This window comes from Xyrauchen texanus, chromosome 8, assembly GCF_025860055.1.
Source record: "Xyrauchen texanus isolate HMW12.3.18 chromosome 8, RBS_HiC_50CHRs, whole genome shotgun sequence".
Lineage (NCBI taxonomy): Eukaryota > Metazoa > Chordata > Actinopteri > Cypriniformes > Catostomidae > Xyrauchen > Xyrauchen texanus.
In genome coordinates this window covers 38,264,908-38,281,076 of record NC_068283.1, presented here as the reverse complement: position 1 = coordinate 38,281,076, position 16,169 = coordinate 38,264,908, and the positions used below count along the sequence as shown (strand labels likewise).

The 16,169-nt window shown below is 37.3% G+C and overlaps 1 protein-coding gene across 2 annotated transcripts in view; it reads left to right on the top strand.

Moving 5' to 3' along the window:
• Positions 1–6,195: 6,195 nt before the first annotated feature.
• Positions 6,196–16,169, top strand: part of LOC127647149 (ubiquitin carboxyl-terminal hydrolase 43-like) — an 87,579-nt gene continuing 77,605 nt past the window's right edge. For both annotated transcript variants that reach the window (XM_052131229.1, XM_052131228.1), the window contains exon 1: positions 6,196–7,102. In XM_052131229.1, coding sequence (XP_051987189.1) covers positions 6,518–7,102 — 585 coding nt within the window. In that variant the 5' untranslated portion in view covers positions 6,196–6,517. The remainder of the gene's footprint in view (positions 7,103–16,169) is intronic.

Genomic DNA, 16,169 nt, shown 5'->3' with positions numbered 1-16,169 from the left:
CTAAATTCAGAATCTCATGAATGATAGACAGTAAGCCATTCCGAAGCCATGTCTAAGCTCATTGTCCAACACTGTGCATGATTATCAACATGTACTGTCTTGGGGTACCACTAGAGGGCGCTCAAAACTAAACCATAGTTCGTGGACCTCCCACATTGCTACATTTGGATCCATTCCACTGATTTGTTATGAAGAAGATATATAGATATATATATATTTATATTTATTAGTACTGTGCAAAAGATTTAGGCACTTGTGAAAAACTTTCAAAGAGAGGATTTCTTAAAAACATAATGACATAAATAGCTTTCATGAATTAATTAACGTCATAAAAAGTCCAGTAAATAGAAAAAGAGCTAAATCAATATTTGTTGTGAACACTTTTGCCTTCAAAACAGCACCAGTTCTCCTACTTACACCTAGACAGTTTTCCTTGGTTGTTGGCAGATTGGATGTTCCAAGCTTCTTGGAGAATTCACCAGAGTTCTTCTATCTATTTAGACTGTCTCAATTACTGTCTCTTCGTGTAGTCACAGACTGTCCTGATGTTCAGTGGGGTGCTCTGTGAGGGCCATGCCATCTGTTGCAGTGCTCCCTGTTCTTCTATTCTTTGCAAAAGTAATGTTTGGGAGTATAAAATGTGTATTTCCTATTGACACATTAAGTAGCAGATATAAATAACCATCTTAAGACAAATGTTTTTGAGAAACATCTTAAGACTTTTGCACAGTACTGTATATATTTATATATATACACACACACACACACACATAGCTCTGGAAAAAAATTAAGAGACCACTGCAAAATTATCAGTTTCTCTGGATTTACTATTTATATTTTGTTTATTATTATTCTTTAAACTACTGACAACATTTCTCCCAAATTAAAATATTGTCATTTAGAGCATTTATTTGCAGAAAAAAACAAATGGTCAAAATAGCAAAAGAGATGTAGCATTTTCAGACCTCTAATAATGCAAAGCAAACAAGTTCATATTCTTTTTTAAACAACAAAATGCTAATGTTTTAAGAAGAGTTCAGAAATCAACATTTGTTGGAATAACCCTGATTTTCCGTCACAACTTTCACGTGTCTTGGCATGCTCTCTACCCATCTTTTACATTGCTGTTGGGTGACTTTATGCCACTCCTGGTGCAAAAATCCAAGCAACTCGGCTTTGTTTGATGTCTTGTGGCCATCCATCTTCCTCTTGATCACATTCCAGAGGTTTTCTATAGGGTTCAGGTCTGGAGATTGGGCTGGCCATGACAGGGTCTTGATCTGGTGGTCCTCCATCCACAACTTGATTGACCTGGCTGTGCTGCATGGAACATTGTCCTGCTGGAAAAATACAATCCTCAGAGCTGGGGAACATTGTCAGAGCAGAAGGAAACAAGGTTTCTTCCAGGATAACCATGTACGTGGCTTAAAGACGAATCTGCCAGATTCCAGCCTTTGCTGAAGCACCACCAGATTATGTACGGGGGCAGAGTTCCAGGTTCTTTAGCTGTTTTTAACCGGAACTTCTGATGGCTCTTTGGACCAGGGGAACGGTGATGGTTGGAATCCTGTGATACCGGTCGAAGGGTGACAGAGTGAATTTTGTGCATATTCTGCCCAAGGTAGGTAATGACTCCAATCATTTTGGTTTTTAAGGCAGTAGGTTCTTAGATATCAACCAATTTCCTGAATATTTCCCTCCGTCTGGCTGGTAGTTTAAAGATGGAAACCAGAGAAGAGGCTGATGGAGACACCCAGAAGGTTGAAGGCATTTATTTTTCCGCCTTTAGGTATAGGCATTGCAGGACCAGTCTAACGTGAAGGATATGTTAATTGAGACTGGATGAGAAAATAAGAATGTTGTCAATGTAGACAATGATGAAGTGATGTAGATACTCATGAAGGATCTTGTTAATGTAGGATTGGAAAACTGAGAGGGAACTGACCAATCGATATAGCATGATGAGATATCAGGTCATCTATGAGTCATTTAGCACCAGGTTCTCCACAAACGTGCGGTGCGTGATGGGAGATGGCCAGCTCTTCCGGGCAAATCGGGGTCCCGCGGTGCTGCGGTATTGTTATGTTTAGGGGGATTCTGACCAGAGGCATTCAGTCATGATCCCACAGATGGTAGCTTTACACCAGTGGCTCATCAGCCAAGCACACGCACCAAACTTCTGAACCTGCAGTTCCTCTTGTACTGAGCAGGATTACTATTGCAACAGCACATCATCAGTAGGGTAAAATTAACCTGTCTCATGACGATCTGTAGGGTGAGGGGTTATGAGTGATATAGCCCAAACCAATGATTTTACCTACTACTGAGTGGATGGGTAGCAGCATGGGACATTGGATTGCCCGGAGGTGGAGTTGGGAGATGAGGATGCCAGAGATTAAATTCCCTGCCAAACCTGAATCCAGAAGAGCATCAAACAGAAAGGTCTAGTGAAAATCGAACTGTAATGGACAGAACTCACCCTCACTTGGGGTGGCCGAATGGGACAGGAAGGCAAGAGGTGATCAGCCGCCCCACAATAGAGACACAAGTTAAGCTCTTGTCTCCTTCTCTCTGCCGGTGTCAAAAATGGGTCGATCTGAGTTGCGTTGGCTTTGCACCGGGTGTACAAAAAGGTGGATGGGGCATTAGTGCAGATTAACTCTCTCCGCGAAGGATGGAGATGTACTGGAGATTTTTGGTCTGTGTGACACAACTGAAGAAGATGCTCAATCCTAATAGACATCTGAATCAACCGTCGAGTCCTAAGGAGTCATCAACACCAGCAAGTTGTAGTTTTAATTCCCTTCGAAGTCCCTGCCGGTAGTTGGTGATAAGCGCTTTTTCATTCCAGTTACTGGTGGCTGCAAGGGTACGAAAACATAGTGCATACTCAATGACTGGTAGTTTACTTTGCTTCAGAAGAACCAGCTGCTCGCTGGCGTGAGTCACTGACAAGACACTAAAAAACCTCCCGAAAATGTGAGATGAAGGCATTGACTGATTGGGTGACTTGTCCGTTTTGATTCCAGATTGAGGAGCCCCACTACAGCACTTTCCTGGTGAGAAGAGAGATAATATAGGCAAATTTGTCTCTTTCAGTAGGGTAACGATACAGTGCTAAAGAAGGAAGCCATTGCATTAATCTGCAGAGCTGGAATAACAAGTGGGCATTGGCAGGATACTCAATAGGGGTGAGGAAGGAGGAGGACTGGAAAGAGTTGCAGGAACAGATCTGGTAGTGATATCCGTTGGGGCTGACTGTCCGCTGGACACTTGAAAGATGATATAGGCAGTGCTCTTATTACGGTGTCCAGGTCGCGTTGAATCTGACACATCATGTCCTCATGGCACTGGAGAGTTTCTTCTCGAGTGTCAAGGATTTGTTGAAACCGAACAGGTCCGTAATGTGGTCGAGTCTTTGGTCACAATCACAGAGCAAAACTTGAAGATCAGGGTGAACCCAAGTACAGTATTTATTAACTTGAACAAAAGATAGTAATACAAGTAGGAAAACTTATATATATACAAGGAATACTATAACTGCTCAAACACAGAGGAGAGAACAGTGTGGTCTAGACATGGAAGACAGGTGACACTGATTAGAATGTGGGTGAACTAGTGGTTGATGGCTGGAGTGGTGGAGACTGATGAAGGCATGACAATATAACTGCACAGAAATGTTAAAGCAATTTTATCACAATAAAATCATGATAACACGCATATTGTGGAAACAGTGAGTATTTTTAACATTTACAGATGGGAGCAATTCCCTTCCATTGTAAGTGACTCACTGTAAACCCAAATTGTATTTTTTTTTTATAAAAGGATCTAGAGACAACTTGAAATTATTTTTGTGGTAATCAACATTATACCATAACTTTTAGCTCAAATTGTAAGAAATAGAGGGACAACTCTAAATAAAGTTTTGTCATAATCAACATTATGTTAATCAATATTATGTCATACAGGTTTAAAACAACATGAAAATGAATGAATTATGAATTATTTCTTTTTTTTAATCCCTTTAAAAGTGGCTTTTTTCGTAAATGCAAAGAATATATTAAATGTCAAGAAAATAATCATTGTTTGTATCAAGTAAAAGAGATGTTTCAAGAAGTAAAAGCTTTATTACCAAAATGTCATACCCAGACTATTTTGTCTATGCATCTTGTTGCAGTGCACCAAATTGCTTTGTTAACAGCAGGGTGTCATTGCTGTTTGGAGATAATGATTGTTTGTATTACAGACCTCATTATCATGTCTGTTATTTACCTTGACTTCATTCGTGGCCCATTCCTTTCTGATCCTGTTAAAACATGGATGATTTAGGCTTGGAGGCTAATATTAGCTCATGGTTAGGTTCAAAACGAAGATGTTTAATGAAAAACCTACAATGACAAAACAGAAAAGACCAAGTTACTTCATTGGGTTGTAAATTAAAACCAGACATATTATAACTTCTCTTCACATTTTCATAATCTTCTATATTTTGTTCAACACCAGTGTTCTGTATCCTGCCCATATGCAAGTAACAGTTCTGTCATGTTTTCAGCATTGTTCTTTGATGATAAAAATTTGTTAAAAATAGAAGCAACTTAAAGGGAAGAAAGTAATGTAGCGCTAAAATAACTTTGAATATCAACTTTTTCAAATGGGTGCTTCATTGAAATGGAGACTTCTGCCAACTGAGAGACAATTATGGGTTTTCGACATGCGAAAATGTGTTCAAGCTCTCCATTATACATTTTAAAAGTGTAATACTTTCACCCATTTGCATATAAAAGGTAGAAGCAGCATAAAAAAGCTCAAATCTAAAAATAACATTTTGGCCTTCACATACAGTACAGTAGTGATGCATCTCTTCTGCTTATTGCAATGCAAAAAAGCAAAGAGTTGAAAGCTATTTCAGTTCTTTGGCAGCTTGAATGTTGAAGAAATGGAAAAACAGTAGGTGGTCTGGTTTTGAGATAAGTTTTTTCTTCATAATAGCAGTGAATAGATAACCAGAGAACACATTGTTGATATGAATTCCATTTTGATTGAGCATCTGTTCTTTCTACAAGAGGTGATTATTAGCCAGTGAAGTTATAGGGAAAATCAGAGTAAAATAAAAGCCATTTGGCAAAAGGACACGTGAAAACATCATGGGTGTTATCGAGCAATATTAGACAATCAGAGGCAATAACATCACCCACCCCAAAGCTGTCCATGAGGATGCCTACAGTAGCTATACACTGTACTAATATAATATTATTTATTTGGTTAGTAGTGCTTCTGTTTTTGGAAAACATAAGATTTCTATTTTATATCATTTTTATGGGTCACATTCTCTGACAAAAGATAATTGCTTCTTTTAATGCCCATATTGCACAATAAGAGGGAACACAAAGTAAATGTTATATTATGCCCTTGATTCTGTTTATGACACTATGTTATTTTAATCACAGCAACTAGAATTTCTCTGTTACATTATAAACTACTAGATTTGTTTTATAATGATATGATTTTTAGCCTTTTTTTTTTTTTTTTTTTATTAAATTACTAAAACATCACTAAATCAGTTAATCTTAATTGCCTCTTTCAAGGGCAATTTATGTGGCAGCATCTGATGACAAACACTTGCATGTATAAAATAAAAAATAATAAACGTTTTAAAGTGATAAAGTAATAAAAGTGTTGGCAGGTAATAAATATACTGAAAAGGTTTACGTTCCAATTCATTTTATCAAGAGAACACGGGTCACTGCCAGGTCATAACAACAACGGGATAGAGCATGACCTACCTGACACCTTTGACCTTTCAACAGCAGAGGGCTCCTTAACATTGTGAATCTCCTCTGCAAACACATTGAGTAATTACAAATGCATTTTCTCTCATTAAAACACTTAATTGTGCCTGATGTGAAGCATTCAAACGTTTACAGCACATTCTTATAAATTCTGATATATATATATTTTCCAAAACATGGCTAAACAAGAACGAATACATGAAAAAGGGACGCGCGCACTCATAACGCCCAAACACTATGACGTCACAGAGTTTGCCGATCCAACCGCTAATTGAAAGACCTGCCACTCATTCGTCGCTGGAAGCTTCCCGCCACAATGAAGCATCCGCAGCGCTCTTGCTGACCGACCGCACTATGAAAGAGCTGTCAATCATTTCGTCGCTCACTGCTGCCCGTCACGTGAGTTGCTGTATTGACAATCCCGTCAATCATTCCGTCGCGCGCAGCTTCCCGCCACTACAAAGTACCGCTCTAGGAGAACGCCCACAGTCTCCCGCCACTGTGACGTCGTCACGTGTGTTGCCGTACTGACCGCTCTATGGTAGACCTGTCAATCATTCCCTCCCGCGAGCGAATGGAAATCCCGCGCGCCGAATTGCGCGTGAAACCACTACTATTATCCACCATGAATGTTGCATTATGACGCAGGATCAACGCTACTTGACAGGTGAGGATAATAACACTGGAAGCTTGAAGATACTGGGATCCTGAGGGAAAATTAACAAACAATGATGGATAAACGCGACAAGAAAGCAAAAGAAGAATCCAAGAAATCAACTAAAACCACAAGGAAGCTGTTTCGGAGGAAATCGTTTAAGTCCGTGGAAAGTTTAGTGAGTAGGGTTTTGAAAAGTTTCGGAAGCTGGTCTGGCGGTGGAAAAACAACTGAACGCTCGGGGGCTGAAGAAGACGATGGTGGGTTTGGAGAGAGCCCACCTTGCACTGGAAACTCTGGACACCTGAAAAAAGAGGACAGCGGCCAGGTGATGAAGAGTTTATCGTTTCCCACCGACCGCTCCTCGGCGAAAGAGCGACTCTCTTCGCTCTACGGGCATAAGACGCCTGGCGTGTTGGGTTTGAAGAACCACGGCAACACCTGCTTCATGAACGCCGTTGTGCAATGCTTGAGCAACACGGACCTGCTCGCTGAATATTTGGGCTTGGATCGATATAAACTGGATCTGTATCGTATGAACGGGATTGCGAGCAGTGGGGACGCGCGTGAGAAGGGAGAAGTGACGGAACAGCTCGCGAGTCTGGTTCGAGCGCTTTGGACTTTTCAATATACGCCTCAACTCTCAGCTGAGTTTAAGGTAGACTCGACTTATTGATAAGTTTATCAACCCTAAAACGCACACATACCCCCTTAAATGCATATATGGGTCAAAAAAGACCCAGGTGAAATATATGCTTATTCTATATAAAAATATACTGATATATATATATGTTTGGGGAGTAACGAAATACATGTAATGGGATTACATGTTTAAATTACAAAATATTAGTAACTGTATTCCACTACAGTTACAATTTAAATCATTGGTATTTAGAATACAGTTACATTCAAAAATCCCTGTAGTGGAATACATTTCAAAAGTAACTCTCCCAACCCGGTCTATATATTTCTCACTGAAAATTGAGTAGGAGTTTATGGTAGACACGACTAATTAATTAGTTTATTAACCCTAGCACACATGTTTTAAAGAATATGCTTATTCTTTATAAAACTATACTGTGTGTATATATATTCCGTTGCAGTCGAAATTATTCAACCCCCCCCCAAGACAGTAAGGATTCACAAAGGTAATTTTGATCACCCAGAATTTTTTAACTTCATCTATATCAGTGGAGTGACACATTCAGTGTCATAGTGTGAATATTTCAACTAATATTTGTAAATCGCTGGATTTAAAAAAATAAAATAAAGCCATGTCATAATTATTCAACCCCTATTGCATGCAGCTGTTTACAAGTAATTGTTTTAAAACAAAATTAAGTCATCAATCTGCAATGGCACTTATTTAAGTTTTAAAATGTAAGTTTAACGTTGTAAGCAAAAATGTATTTCTATACATAAAATAATTAAATTAATTAAAAATAAGATGTCTCAAAAGTTAATAGAGGAGATTATTACACAAGAAAGGTCATTTCCAAGGCACTTCAATTCCCAATAGACTAAGTTGGCAGCACCATTCATAAATGTTTTTAAATATGGTACAACAGCAACCTTCTTGGGGTGTGAAAGAAAGCAAAACGTGAAAAAATGTTGACTTGAATATACAAGTAATAGGAAAGAAGTAGGAAAGGCCTGTGTCCTGAGGTCCTGGAAGAAGGTTTTATAGACGTATGACACTAAACTGAAATTGAGTTTTAGACCCATGGGTCAGCAGTAAATCTGGAGTAAGATGACAAGGTGATGACAAGAACGACACCATCCCCACAGTCAAGCATGGAGGTAGGTCAGTTCTGTTATGGGGTGTTTTGCAGCTGCATGAAACAGCTGTCCTGACGATGTGAATGACACCATGGATTCTTTCATGTTACAGGCCATTTTGGCATGAAAAATGTGATGCCTTCAGTGTATAAATTGAAGCTCGGTGATCACTGGACTTTCCAGCAAGACAATAACCCCAAGGATACATCCAAGTTGTCCAAAATCTGGTTCAGGGATAGGTCGTGGAATGTCCTGAAATGGCCCTTTCAGTCTATCATTAAAATCTCATTGCAAACCTTTGTTGGGATTTCAATGAAGCAGTGGCAGCACAGAAACCAAAGCATGTCAATGAGCTGGAAGCTTTTGCTCATGAGAAATGTGTAAAAATTCGAATAGAGAGTTGTCCAAAGCCGGAGAACACTTACCTGAAACATTTATTTGACGTTAGTAAGGATAAAGGATGCTCCACAAATGATTGACTTTGGGGGTTGAATATTTTTGACATTGACCTTGGAGAGAATTAGTCATTTTTAACTCTTTTTTTTTAAACTTGCTTTGACTGTTTACTGAGGTTTTATTTGATGTGTTTTAATTCACATCACCAGAATGTATTGCTGGTCAGGGGGGTTGAATAATTTTGATTGCAACTGTATATATACATTACAGGCCAAAACCTTTGAAACACTTGACTGAAATGTTTCTCACGATCTTAAAAATCTTTTGATCTGAAGGCGTATGCTTAAATGTTTGAAATTAGTTTTGTGGACAAAAATATAATTGTGCCTACATATTCATTTATTTAATTATAAAACTAAAATGTAATAATTTTTTTTTTTTAATTGGACCAAATAATAATGAAAAGCAGCCAAAAAGTGCCCAACATAAATGGGAACTCCTTCAATACTGTTTAAAATGCATGTCAGGGTGAAACCTCAAGAAGTTGCTTGAGAAAATGTCAAGAGTACATGTCTGGAAATTCTAGGCAAAGGGGGACTACTTGATGATATAAATCAAGTAACCGGCTTGATGATATAAATAATATTTTAATATAACTTAAATAGACACAAACACACACATGACGGGCATGTCCGTAAACAATCTCTCTCTCCCGCACGATACTCTGCAGTTGACCTTTATCCCTCACGGAGGCTTGATTAGCATGATACAGGACCGGGTATGTAGGATCATGACCCAGCCCCGCCCTCCGTCCTGCCACAATGTTGCTGTCAATTTTTACAATATTATGGCTGTATTTTCCACCGTGCCTTACTGTAGAAACTTTACAGTATGTTACTGTCAAACTGAGCTGTATTCGTTAGGAAAAAATGAGCGGTAAAATAATTACAGTAATTTACTGGTAAGAACTGGCCCAATCTCAAACCTGTATATACACAATTTAGAGAGGAGATTTGTGGTGTTATTCAGTTATCAATTGTCAAAAAGACAATACCCTGTAGATGTCTTCTCTGCATTAGACTTACTCATACAATCGCATAAATAGAAGGACTGTATGGGAATGCGCCAGGCAACTACAGCATGAACGTTGAGCCTGAACTCGACTCCTCGTCACTTCAGCCTTGAGAGGAGCAGAAGCAAAGTGATCTCTTTTTGACTGAACCAGGTGAGCACCAAACATCTTTCAGCAGTTTATAATCATTTTTTCAAACATTCATCATTTGACAGAAGCTCTGCATGTAGTTTTCGACAAGCAGCTTTGTAAAGTTTCCATTCTCAAACAGATACGGTATAACGGCCACTCTGTTTAGTGTTGAAGTAGTCTAAGCGCTTACAAGTTTTGAAGTACTATAAGTAACCAAATTACCAAATTATCTGTGAACAAATGTTGAAGTCAAACATGCACATCTCATTGGACACCCTGTTTTTTATTTATAAAGTTAAATAAAGTTATACCTGCTACTTAATTTGACCCTTCTATTTAAAATAAAGTTATTGTACAAATATAACACGTGTAAATGTTTTGTTCTGAATTGTATTCAATATGTATGTAAGTTACTCTCTGAATGATGCACAACCTTGGTTGTTGAGTGGATTCTCTTCCTTGTAGTTTAAATGTCATGTTTATATAAAAACAAATCTAAATGTACTTTTCTGTTTTGTTCTCTAGGTCTGAATAGGCAATTGGAGAGTGCTCTTTCAGTCATTTGGACGTCTGGTGAAATTCATATTTAAGTTTTTGAATGTTTTTTTTATGTGTGCAGTCATAATTTATCTTTATGAGTAACATTTATGTGCTATTTGAGTTGTCATTGTGTAATAAATGTTCTGTTTGCTTCACTTGTTATTTTTTTTAACTTGTAATAGATAGAAGTAACTATGTAAGCTAAAACTGTGCTTACTGTTAGTTCTAGAGTGTGGGAACTGCAATTTAATATACATCATACAAACAATTGCCATAATTAATTTTACAGTACATCACGTACTGTAAATCATTATACAGTATGCTGTAAACTACTGTAGATAGCTTTACTGTAATTTTACTGTGGCATGAAATACAGTAGCTTGCTGGCTATTTGTTTCCAGTAAGTTACTGTTGATTGTACACAAAAAAAATTGACGGTGTAGTTATATTTTTTGATGGGACGGGTGAGGTGTATTAAAAACAAAAAACAAAAGTGCAGGTTCAACACACTAAGAAGTGGTACAGGAACCCTTGCTCACTGTAAACTTGTCATCAAACCTCAGTTTGACCCATGGGCACTGTCCCTGTAAATGGGTTGTAATGTCAAGTACTCTGGAAATAAGCATCGGCTGGGCTGAATGACAACTTTCTATACTCGCATACTATACATAAATGTAGCCTAAACTTGAACATATTTAGCATATTTAATTGCATAACTAATGGAAATCAATGCATTACAAAATTATTCCAGTGTTAAATGCATTTAATACTATAAGAAACACATATGGGTAAATAGGACCCACATCTGGGGTAGAGATTCTCTTAAAAAAAGAACAAAAGTCAATTCACATGATAGAATATACCTGAGTGGCACATCAAAAGATCACGTCATAAAAACTATGTCCTTAAAACTAGATGGTGGGACATTTTTGACCCACATTTATTTATTTACATATTTTTAAACATTTCACAATTACATTTGATGGAATTTGGTGAAATTAAATTTGTGAAGAGATTATGCATGAAATTGAAATGCATAAATCTTAATATAGGCTAAAAGATTTTTTTTGAAAATCATAAGATAAGATAAGAACATGTTATGCTATATTTCTCAGTGGCGGTTCTAGCTTGATTGGCACCCTTGGAGAACCCTTTAGAGTCCTGTAATCAACAGTTTTGAACAAAATCAACACACATGAAGAACATGTCATTTAACATTAAGTCATTGAACTACAACATTATAGACAACTGAAGAACCCTATACTGCTGAAAATGGTTATTGATAAGAAGTAGTTATTGATGAACCTAAGGGGCTGCAAAGAACCATCAAATAACCTTCATTTTTAAAGGAATAGTTCACCCATAAGCGTGAGAAATTATATACTCACGCTCATGCCATCCCAGATGTGTATGACATTATCTTCAGCAGAACACAAATTAAGATTTTTAGAAGAATTTCTCAGCTTTATAGGTTCATACAATGGAAGTGAATGGTGACCAAAACTTTGAAGATCCAAAAAGCACATAAAGGTAGCATAAAAATAATCCATATGACTCCAGTGGTAAAATCTATGTTTTTTTTAAGCAATCCAATTGATTGTGGATGAGAACAGACAAAAATATTTATTTCACTATAAATCCTGATATCAGCTGTCTCCTTGGCGATTATGATTTCAAGCTCGATTACACTTCCTAGCATCATCAAGGGCTCTGTGCACACTGCTAACGTCAAACACTAGGCAGTGTAAATGAGCTTGAAATCATGATTGTGCCTAGGGACCTAGGGCAAAATGTACAATGAAAAAGGAGTTATATTTTGGTCTGTTCTTACATAAATCCAACTGGATCTCTTCAGAAGATGGATAAAACCTCTGGAGTCTTATGGATTACCTTTATGTGCTTTTTGGAGCTTCAAAGTTCTGGTCACCATTCACTTGCATTGTATGAACCTACAGAGCTGAAATATTCTTCAAAAATCTTAATTTGTGTTCTGCTGAAGAAAGAAAGTCACACACATCTGGGATGGCGTGAGGGTGAGTAAATTATGAGAGATTTAAATTTTTGGGTGAACTATCCCTTTAAGAATGTATCTGACCTCACATTTCATCAATATTTTGATGAGCCGTTGTGGATACTAATAATCAAATATTAGCTCCCATCTAATATGATATGAAATTAACATTTGTGGTCAATCCTACTCAGTGATTATTCTGCAGTGTTTAAAGTTTATGACAATGTTTACAGAGCCAACTTCAAATTAACTGTAGCAAGTCTACTTAAATGCATAGTTCACAAAACAAAACAAAAATATCATAAGTTACTCACCCTCATGCTGTTCTAAACCCATATGAATTCTGTGGAACACAAAAGGAGATGTTAGGCAGAATGACCGCCTCAGTCACCATTCATTTTCAACTTGTGGAAAAAAGATGCAATAAAAGTGAATGGTGACTGAGATTAATATACTGCCTAAAAACTCCCTTGTGTTCTACTTAAGAAAGACAGTATGGGTTAGGAACAACATGTGAGAAAATGATGACAACATTTTAGTTTTGGACGAACTATCACTTTAACTCCATTGGTGTTTAGTCTCTGTGGAAATATTTTTCCTCAAGATAATTTCCCTCCAGAGAAAGTTACATCAGGATGAGAAACTTTCTACTGTCTGATAACATTAGCTCCCACGGAGTAAGCTTAAAAAGTGACCGTGAATGATCAGAAATGACTTCACACAGGATACTGACCTATGACCTATAGTGCATTCTGGAACACTCAAATCTTCTGTAACATTTTCTGTTTTCTCAGATACTTATTTTATAGTGAAATTATATATATATAAAAAAAGAGCATGCCACTGCAGATCTTTCATTCAGTCATGTCACACTGCAACTGTGTCTCAGTATTTATGAAAATACTCATCTATGGCACCTGTTATTAATATATTCATAGTAATTTTCTATACCTGAAAAGTGTGCTTTTCCTATCCTGAAACACTGCTGACACCCTTTGGTAGAAACTTAAGCAGCCTTGATATGGTCAGCTAAAACAAATGTTGTTTCAGAGAAGTTATTACATTTTGATTGAAGATTACAAAGACAAATTGTTGTCGTGCACTGATTGATCATGCACAATAAGACCAGGAACATGCATTAATAAAGTAAATAGATCAAAACTGAAATACAAATTAAAATAGTACATTGAATTACTATCCATGCTGCAATTTCTGTTATCTGCTTTTTAAGCTCTAGTTAAGCCAGTTGTCTTAGGGTAGGAGTAACTGAAGATGAACGCAGGTGGGAGAAATCCACAGTGGATTTCAGTTAAAAGTGTCATGTGAAGAGAAAAAAATGGTACAGTAACTGAGTAACCATAAGGCAAACTTTCTTTGATGGGAAGCAGAGGCCCAGTTCTATTCACACTCTCCTATTGAAATACTGACATTTTTGCCCTGATGGACCCATGTTTGAGCCACCTGTTGTGAAGGATAGTGAATTACTTTTGTACAGCTGTGTGATATAAGGCTGTTCCCACTTTAGTAAACTTATTTTGTCTCCATATATTTATTTGAACTGAAGAGAACACACAATTATAATGTACAATCATGCATGTCATACATTTAGGTGAGTCAAGTCTGTAGGAGACTTGATTTGCTTTTTCCTGTTTAAAGACCAGAGCATCTTGTCTGCAGACTGAGTTTGTGTCTGAAGACGACATAAATAAACTTTCACAGATTCTCAGACGTCTGCTAGAGTTAATGAGTGCCTAAACCACAGATAAGTGGAGCTCTCTATAAACAACAAGAGCTCTACCCTGTAATTTAAACCTCCAACTGAGCATACATGTTTCTCCTTAATATCAGCTTCAGTGAAGTGTATTCTATTTGTAATTAGGCAGGAAAGGATCTGAATGACATAGTACAAGCATTAAAATGATAACTAGGAGACAGGTAGTTTTCTTAAAGGAGTAGTTAAAAAAAAAAAATCATGAAAAATCAACAAAGCAGAAAAGATTATGAATTGCATGCAATTATAAATAAACAGAGACTGGAGCTTTCAGCCTCCAAAATGAAATAAAAAAATAAAACACCATAAAAGAATCGCAAAGGTGGTCCATGTGACTCATGTGCAATATTCCAGGTCTTCTGAAGCCTTACAACAACTTAAGGTGTTAAGCAGACCAAAATTTAAGTCTAGGGGCAATGTCCCCCCCATTCCTCCCTTAGACCTCCTGCCATGATAAACTACAATCAAGAGACAATTCAAATTTTTTGGTGAAATATTTCACATAATTTATGTTCCATAACACTGTTTATGTGTTTTGCATAACAAAAGGTACATGGCCTCATGTGTAACTAAATGTTCTCTGTCGCAACAGTGTTCCTCAGGACAGTTGTAACCAGTAGTGACTGAAGAGGTGGGCATCCTGTGACGACTAAAACTTGATATTAAAAATAAATTTAAAATTAATAGGTTTGATTAACTGTTCTTTTGATTAACTGTAAAATGGATAACACTTAATACTTCAATCAACTAATACATACATAGCCTTATAAAGCTCATAATAAACTGTTAAGCATTGTATATATAATGACTAATGAATGTAGTAATGTTCCCATTAACACGTTATCTTATATTACGATATACAGTGCATAAGAATGAATTATTAGGATATTTGTTTTATTTGTGTACAAAAATTCTCTTTTCTGTGTATAGTGAAATAGCTTTCCTATTAAGAAGATCTGATATCACGAGGAAAAAAGGGAACACTGACAGCAGTTAAATAAATGACATTTGATACAATTAAGGGACAACTTGTCATCTGCGAAGAGCATGAAAAAACAAGCACTGTGTAACGTTTCTAGCATGCAGGACACAGGAGCAGACAAAGACGATGATGAAGTGAACCCAAGTGCAGTTTATTTACATCAGTGATATATCCGAAACATAACAACATAAATGGAAGCACAGCGGAGTTCTAGCGGGAAGACTAGCAGCTGTACATCATCGCACCATTAGCTGGGTAACTCCTAGCCAATCGCATGTAAGCCATTGCTTTATAAGTCTGCTCACAATCTAACACATTGCTGTTTCAGTGTGCTAACACGGCAACCTCCACCACCCCACCACCACCAGTTGAGCCCTGTCCCGCACGGGGGTAGGCTCCTCGCCCCTGCCTCCTATCTCTGGCAGGACATGACGCCTACACCAAAAAGAGAGAGACATTACTTCCTGTTTTACATTTATCAAATAAATGGCATCTTAAAATTCACTCAAGCCTGTGTGTCTTCCCGATAGAAACTAATTGACAGACTTAGACTTAGCATGAATCATGAAACGACATTACATTGACAATACTCGACAAAGGACAATGGCAAACATGAGGGTATAAATACATGGACTTGGGAGAATACATGAACAAGATAACCAATCACAAGACTGAACTAATAAACAAGATAACAAGACAATTACCATGAAACAATGAAATAACTAGAACTGATAACAACATTAACCAATGAAAACGAGACACATGAATATGGAGGGAAAACAAGACATCACAGGACTAGACAAGGAAGTGAACAAATTCCAAAATAAAAGACACGAAAAACAGAAACCAACAGAATAAACATGACAAACAGGTGCAGTGACACTCAGTATTTTCCTAAAGTTTTTATGCATTCATATTTTAACTTTTGGCAGCAAAGTAAATATATAGCAAAAATTATGGTGACTCCAGCGCATCAGTTGGCGCTTCAGAATTTCACTGTAGATGCTAGATATGTCCCGCCCCTTATTAAAATTAACTATAC